This window comes from Belonocnema kinseyi, chromosome 4 (genome assembly GCF_010883055.1).
Source record: "Belonocnema kinseyi isolate 2016_QV_RU_SX_M_011 chromosome 4, B_treatae_v1, whole genome shotgun sequence".
Classification (NCBI taxonomy): domain Eukaryota; kingdom Metazoa; phylum Arthropoda; class Insecta; order Hymenoptera; family Cynipidae; genus Belonocnema; species Belonocnema kinseyi.
This window is the reverse complement of record NC_046660.1, coordinates 83,417,374-83,426,080: the sequence shown is the minus strand read 5'-3', so window position 1 is coordinate 83,426,080 and position 8,707 is coordinate 83,417,374. Positions and strand designations below refer to the sequence as shown.

Below are 8,707 nucleotides of genomic sequence, written 5' to 3'. Positions count from 1 at the left end.
GCAGAATCGATAACAGTTTAATTTAAAATGTTAAATTATTCGAAAAAATTTAATGTTTTTTTTTTAAAGAATTTAAAAAAGCTCATTTTTGTTTCACTGATCCAATAAATCTTTAAATTATAATTTTCAAATAATAATTCATCTAGCATCCACAATTACGTCTTTGATAATATCACGGCTCTTAAAAAATGTGTAATTTCTACAAAAACATTAACCTGATCAGTGCCCAGCTGGCTCCCGACCATGGGAAATAACCAGGGTTGGTCCGGCCAGTAACTGGCCGGCCCCAGACTACGTGATTCGAGAGAAATGTAGCCCGACCGGCTCCCGCCCGGTTCCTGTCCATGACACCCAGCCAGGGGTAGCCCGGCCGGGATCCGACCAGAAACCTTGTTGTATTAGGGCCAACCGGGGAAATTTCTACACGGGTATGTAAGAGTGTTGGATTTATTAATTTCTGTTAATTGCGTTGATATTTTTACAAGAAAAATTACCCCTGTCTTTAAAAAATCACTTATTTTCTCTACAATTGAACTATAATGACCCAGGCGGAAATATTATATATATAGTTTATATATGTAATATTAATATGTTTTATACATTTTTTGTATAAAACAAATGAATATTATATATAAAATCTCACTCTGTATATAAACTATATATAATTTTCCGCCTGGGGGACCACCATGATCTTTGTTAATGTGATTATTAATATTGAAATAATCATTTGATTGGTTTCCTCAACGATAATAAGTTGCGTAACGTTAAAAAAATGTGTAGAAAATTATTTCAATATTTTGAGCATGCAAAGTTCACAAACTTCCAAAATTTGTCTTTAAATGCGTTACAAAATGTATATTGATTTTTATTTCATCTTTTTGTTAAGATGTAATGCAATACAACAAAATAACATCAATGAAATACGGAAGGGAACAAGAATCAGAACTTCATAGTTGAGTAATTTAGTTGGATAACAGAAAAGTATGTAATTTTGTATTTAGACAACATTTTTATGACATAGAAATATTGAAGTTTATTTATATTGAATAATGAAATAAGTCGCATGTATCACTCTTAATTAAATTCTTCTTGTTTAAACAAATTGAAATCCAGTTTTTCATTTATTGCTCAAATGTTTAATAAAGATCTGTTTTTACTGTAAGTTTTTTAAATTGATAAATGAACCTTTGCTTATATCAGAACTGATATACTAGCTCAATATGCATTTAATTTATTAAACTTTTTATGACGGACCATATCAACATTTCATTTTAATTTTGTGTTAAGACATATAAAAATATTACAAAACACAGATAAAAATGTTCGGTGCTGACAAAAAAATACAATTTGTTACAGAAGCCACAGAACTTTTGTTATCGTTCCAAGAAAAATTTACGTTTTTTTGAAATTCAGATACCAGTTGTTAGTTATTCTTTGGATGCTTCAACAACTTCTATAAGAAATTTATGAAATATTTTTTAAGTTTGACATAATTTAACTTATATTATATATAGAAGCTTATAGAAGAAATAGGTTTGCATGGTATTTCGCATTTAGTCAGTGGACACCTATTAGTTCATGGTAACATGACTTTTTAATCTTTATATCTAAGCATTAATTGTTATAAATATTTTATTATCAACTAGGTGCTGCTAAAACACTTTCCAAGTAAATTTAGACTTGTTATCAACTTAAAATAGGTGCACAACTATTTACATTATTAAACACAAGATAGTAGATAATTGTGGAACGTCAAGATTGTATTTTCTACGGTACGTCTGTATGATACTCTGTTATCACAGTTGTGCATATTGCTTTTGAGTTCAAAACGAATTATTTAGCTACGACATGTATTTACTGCGTGTGCAATATGAATGACATAAATACAAATGATAACATTATGTTTTTAAAGTAACTAACCTTTAGTTAAACTTGACTAATTCCATTAATGTAAAAATTTTTTGTGCGAAATTAAAGAGAAAGTTAGGTTTCTGAACAGCCATTATTATTTTATCATTATTATTATTTGAAGAGTGCAGGAGGCTTAAAAGCTAATAAAATAAAATCCTTAACTATCAAAACAATTAGTAAAATATTTGATATAAACGCGACCTTAAACATTTTAAACTCTGTTTTGTATCAATGAAATTTGTATAAAATTAAAGTTCGCCGCACCTGTTAATAGGTTTTTCCGTTGCGACGGCTTTCATCGTCAGTGTTTTTTTAATACGAATGTTTAATTCTAAAACTTCAAGCTCTTTTTTTTAATTTGAAATTTGACTTTACCAATAAGGTGTTTCAAAATAAAATTGATTTGACATGAGGCATACAAGTGATACCAAATTTAACATGAGGTGTGTTGACATGTGAATTATATTTTTCTGAACAGACATTTCGAAGTGATTTCGAATCCAGTCCACGGGTTTTGTCAATAGGTTAGATTCAATGTAGGAAATCCGCAAAAATTTTTATTGCTTTCATTGAAATCAGCAGTTATAAATTAAATTACGATTTAAGAAATTATTTTACTTGCAGGGTATATTACATAGCAAAAAGAGTGTCATTTTGATATCATTGATCAGTAATATATATTCAGGAACTGATTTACATGATTATTTTAGTTTTCATTGCATTTTCACCTATAAATATAATTATTAGTTTTACAATAATTTCAAGAACTATTACGAACAAACAAAATAATAGGGGCACGCTACGACTGATAGGCTACTATGCACCGAAGAATTATAGTAAAATCTTCTAAAATCAACATTGGTAACAGAACTTGCTTGGGATCAGCGTCGTAGGAAGGATTTTTTGGAGGGGGGGGGGGGGGGGGTTAAGTTTTTCGGAGGGGCTTCGGGTTTATGCATAGACAAAGAGTGGGTGAAAAGGTAATTGAATAATGAAAAAACTTAGTTTCAGGGGGGGGGGGGGGCTTGAGTCCCCCAAAGTTCCTCCTGGCTACCCCACTGCTTGGGATAGATTTTCTGCAGTTTTCCTTTTCACTCATCAAAATTTCATTAAAAACACCATGTGATTGTCAAAAAAATCAATTGAAAGATATCATTCAAAGAAAAAAAAATGGTACATACTTTGCGTGAGAGGATCGTTAGGTTCATCTTTGAGATTAACAGGTGAAATCTTCAGGGACCTCGGAGGGCCCTGAAGGACTAGTGGCCCGGGCCCTCCGCCAGTGCCCGGTCTCTGCATCACGCTTGGACCCCCTATTTCGGCAGCTCTTTCGGCCCTGCGTACGTCGCACGCTGGTTTTCGAGCAATTTTGACCGTTTTTCTTTTAACGTCGATAAAACGACCCCCAAATTTCTTAAATTCCGTCACTTTTCGATTATATTTCCCGTTCACCTCTATCACTCCCGTCCTCAAATCCCCCCTCCAGTGAATTCTCACCAGACGATTCCCACTTTCGAAACCTATTTTCACGCAATGTTCATCCGCAAACTCACAACCACTGCCTGATGATGAGCCATATCCAAAATATCACCAAAAAATGCCATATTAAGTCACTTTTTAAAAAAATTATCACTTATGTTAGTTTTCAGAATTTTCAGAAACACTGATCCTTAAATCCGATTTGCACTTTTTTATCCTTCACTTAAAGATTTACTTTTCACCTCTGTTATCTGTCTTCTTTAATTAGTTATCCAATTTTTCCTCAAAATATCCTTTTCAACATTGCTTTATTTTCTTTATTCTTTTCTTCCTCTTCTTGGTCCTCTTCCTCCTTTAAAGTTTAAGTGAGACAATCCCCAAAAACTTTAAAATATTGATGACTCCTCGAACCAGCCGAGGTGCTTTCTCTCAAAATCCCTTATTCTATACTTATTTCCCTCCTTTCCTCAATCTATCCTCTCTTCTGCTCCTCGTTTTGTTCTAATACTTTTTTCCGTAAGCTCTAGGCGAGGGGTTGTTTCGGCGGGGGTGGTCACTTTTTTAGCACTTTTTTGAAGGGTGAAAGAGAGGAGTGGAGAGAGGAGAGAGAAAACGAGCTACCCCAACGAAGCTGATGGCGCGGGGCCCTGAGAGGCACTGACTGCCGGTTAGGTTTTCCACGGTTAGGCTGGCGGCAAGCACACCCATCCTAACCGTTGATCCCCACTTTCCTGATATCCCTTCTCCTTGTTTCACATCCCTCGTGCACAACTATTCCATCGTCGGCGAGAGCAGCCAGTAACTCCACGCCTCCACGAAACCCCATTGGATCCGTGGGGAGATCCGCTAACAAAATGGCCGACACCCTAATCGATTCTACCTCCACCTCCAGATAAACCTACTTCAGCACCACCAGTGCCACGGCAACCACCACCCGGCACTCCCACCTCCATGGACGGGTTTTCCCCCCCGCTAACGCCCGCTGATTTGTGAGGCAAAGGCCTCTGTTTAACTACAAAACCCAGAATTGCAATTTTTGTTCTGATGTTTGTTCAATGACTGGGGGATGCTTTTATTCTTGTAATTAGGGTCTTGGTTCTGTGGTGAAGATAGGGTGCGTTGGTGGATTTAAATGTTGTATTAAGGGTAGACATATTTAGGAAAGGATATATAAATTAAAAATATAGAATAATGGGGAAAAATTATGAGTTCAAGTTGAAGTTATGAACACAGCAAATAATATAACTTTCATTCGGGTAAAGTTGGATTTTTTCGCATTGAAATAAAAGAATACGACAATGAGTTAAGATATTAACCATAAAATTTTGTATAGGTATAAATTTTACCACCTAATCCTAAAGGTAGTTTTTATTGCAGTAGAGGGTACTCTGAAATCGGAGTCAAGATGACAATAATACGTGTTTTCTTTTGTACGTATATGGGGTATCACTTTTACAGAAAAAAGTTTGGCGTTAAGAGTATCGGATTTGCACTTTTAGAAAAATCTGAATGAATCACAGAAAAAATGGCGTTTCTATTAGAATACATTTTTTATTTCAAGAGATCTGCAACAAAAAGGAACCCAAAGTATGAGTTCTAATAGAGAATTTTTGTGCAGAACATATCGTCTGCCTTGACGCAATTAACTCTTTTCGAAGATTTTACATGTAATGATGCACCTGTTACGTTATAATACAGATTTAATAATAATCCGCTTGGAAAAATATAATAAAGAAACTAAACCTATAGAGATCAGTGATTCTTAAAACGAAGATAATATGGACCAAAAGTCTAAATTTTAGAATCTAAAGGATGCCACTTGTATCTGAGCCACAAAATTACCGAACCCCGATTTTTCCCTGTGATTTTGATGTGCATTTATTAAAATTTTTTTCCACTTTCGTGCATTATATTTTATGTACATTGTATATTATAAAATTAAAACATGAGAATTGATCAATGAGCTCGTTTTCATTGCCACGTTAATCATTCATTCCAGTTTACAGATTTGTATAATGCACCTGCGACTTTCCTTTGATTGAGTTTTTTTACTTTGTATAGGTGAATTATTTTTCTTAAAATCATGCTAAATAAAAAAATTAAATACATGTGAAGTGAATAAAAATACTATTTTAACGTGTATAAAGAATAGGATAACAAGGATTTTCAAAATGAATTTTCATTTAAAAGTGCATAAAAATCACAGAATGATACAGAAATGTGTCCTTTTTGTTTCTTTATGTTGAAAAAGATTATAGTATATCAATTTAATTCCGTTGCTTCAAAAACGATACCTTCAGATTTACTGTGTTTCAAAATTAAGAAAAAGATTTCTTGTTTTAAGCAAACATAGGATTAAATTAAGGTTTAAAAATAAACAATTTGTAACTACAATTTTTTCTATGTTAACATAATGATATTGTTCGAAAGAGAGAATGGAGTTCGTCTCTCCTTCGTCGCGTTTTCTGCGCGTCATCCCCACTCCTGGCTACTGCTCGAGCTCTCGTTCGGTTCCGCTTTCCGAGCCTTCAATTCAGTTCATTTTTTCGATTAAAGAGACGCGATTTAAGCTTTTTTTGTCTTAAAGCACATACTCTCTTTCTTATTCTAACAAAAATTTGTTAATGTAGAAGAAACTATACTTTTAATTAATAAGTAGGCTGATGAAGTAGATATACACATATACAAATATTTGCTTGCGGCTTTTATTTAATAAAATGTTGAATAAATCTACAAAATAAGATTATTTGATCTACCAAAACATTAAATTGAATTACCCAAAGATTTGGTTAAATCAGCCAAAACTTTGGTTTAACATTAAACAATTAGTAAAAATAAAAATATATTCGCTGATATTTAATGGGAAAATACGTAATACGTGGATCAATATCTGATCTCTGTTTTGTTCTTATGGAAAATAGAATCTATATCAATTAAAATACTTAATCATTAAGTCTTCCAAAGAAGTCTACATCCGATGTAGAAATTGCGATCGGAAGTTGGAAGAGCCTTATCTAGTTTTCCTTATTTCTGATTGGGCACTGATCGGGGAAAATAGGGAGGGCCTTACTAGTTCTTTAAAGATCCCGTGTTAAAATCTCGATCTGGCCCCGATGCGAGTCAGGTCGGGTCACCCGATCGAAAAACCCGATCGGTGCCCTATCAGTGCCCGATCGATACACGATCAGTCTCATTATAATACATTCGTGAATTTCACGAATGGAGATTTAATATAAGTAAACTCGAAACTATCGAATAGTCCTCTCCTTTCGAAGTCCACCTTAATATTTTGAATGTCCATTTTAGTTATTTTAACTTAAAATTAAAGTACTGCAGGCACGAAAATAAGAGGTTTCAGACTACAAAATGGAATTATACTTTTGAGAAACGTAAGATTATTGTAGATGGTATCAGTTTCGAGGAAAAGGTTTGTTTTTATGAAAAAATGGATGATAACCAGAAATATTTTAATGAACAATTTTAATTTCTTGAGGAAAACATTTTTGATATGAAACTTCTAAACACATTAGAAAAATTTTTTCCGCAAAAATATTCCCTACAACTTGACATTTTCGAATGCTTCCAAAGAAAATCATCTGGAAATAACCTATAATTTATGATTTATTAACATTTTACTGTAAATAAATTCAATTTTCTGTCAGTTGCATTACTTCTTGAAAAATTCGAGAAGGTGGTCGTACATAATGTTTTCGCCAAAACATTGAGCTGTCATTTATTATATCGTTTTATTTTTTCAAGTCTGTTAAGAAGCAATATAGGCCATATTTACAGAATATGCATTTAATTAATTTGTATTATTATTAGTTAATTTTGACACAATTGGCAGTTTGCATTTTGATTGTACTCAATTGTACTACTCGATTCTGAAATTCATGTTTTGAAAATTTGTCCTTAATGTATTTCTGTAATGAACTTATTATTAATACAGAATCAAAGTTTCAATAACATAATCGATTGTATCACATATTTTATTCTCATAATCTAAAAAATTAAAATTTTGTGCATACTGTAATCCATTTCTTGTCAATAGATTTGATAATTCTAACTCTATACAATAAATCTTAAATAATAATTGAAAACAAAAGATCTTGATAAATTTCATTGTATAATAATATTTGACTCATCTAATGGCAAATATAATAATTTTGCCTGAAAAAATTAAATTAATTATTAATTTATTTGAGGTTAGGTTTTAATATAATTCAGCGTAATTATTTACTCTCATCTTCCTCGCGCAGGTTTCGAGGTATACTGGTGTTTGGTGCCTGCGAAGACGTGGCTTAATCGCCTTATGCATTTTTAATTATTGATAGAATATTATAAACGAGTAGTATGTTTACAAATTTCACTGCACTATCAGAAAAAATCAAGCAGCACTAGTTCTGAGAGCGCATGGGGATGGCATTTCAGTAGGGAATCGGTTTAGCCCGGTCGGGCCCAGGTATAGGCCACAGAGTTCTACCGATCAGGGCCAGATCGGGAAATCCTATTGGGGCCAGATCGGTATTACGTTTGAAATCGGGCGATTTCTGCACGGGATGTTTTATCTGGACTATATCTAGAGCTTCCTACGAGATCCTATAACAGGAATAAAACGATTTGTATACAACTATTTTAGTAAGAATATTTAAATATACATACCAATTTTGGTTACATAATTTCAGATGTGCAGAAATCGCCCGATTTCGAACGTTATACCGATCTGGCTCAGATTGGGATTCCTGATCTGGTCCTGATCGGTAGAACTCTGTGGCCCATACTTGACCCAGATCGATTTCCTACTGAAACGCCATCTCCATGTACTCGAAGAACTAATGCTGCTTACTGTTTTCTGATGGTGCAGGGAAATTCTAATATTAGTCCATAGTATTCTATCAATTAATGAAAATGCCTATTGCCTAAGGTGAGTACGCCACGTGTTCGGAGTAATCCAGTACTAGCCAGTATACCTCGAAACCTGAGTGATGAAAATAAATGTAAGTAATTATGTTTTGCGGATTATTAAAATCTAACATCAAATAAATTAATAATCAATTAAATTGTCTTTTTTAAATAAATGTAATGAAATGATAATAGATGGCAATGTGAGTGTTTTGGGAGTTAATATTGTTCAACCCGTTCAATTTATGAATTTGGAAAATCAATCTCTAGGAAACCGATTTACTGCTGACATCAACGGAGTTTCCGATAAAGTTAGTATATTTAAAATTGCAGAAGTCAAAATAAAACTTTTATTCTATTTTAACAATAAATTCATTATAAAAATACATTAAGGACACCTTTTCATAACATGAAT

At 33.1% G+C, this 8,707-nt stretch overlaps 1 protein-coding gene across 2 annotated transcripts in view; it reads right to left on the bottom strand.

Annotated features, from left to right (window-relative positions):
* LOC117171988 (insulin gene enhancer protein ISL-1) overlaps positions 1–4,029 on the bottom strand; it is a 61,007-nt gene extending 56,978 nt beyond the window's left edge. For both annotated transcript variants that reach the window (XM_033359699.1, XM_033359700.1), the window contains exon 1: positions 3,093–4,029. In XM_033359699.1, the coding sequence (XP_033215590.1) occupies positions 3,093–3,210 (118 nt within the window). In that variant the 5' untranslated portion in view covers positions 3,211–4,029. The remainder of the gene's footprint in view (positions 1–3,092) is intronic.
* Positions 4,030–8,707: the final 4,678 nt, after the last annotated feature.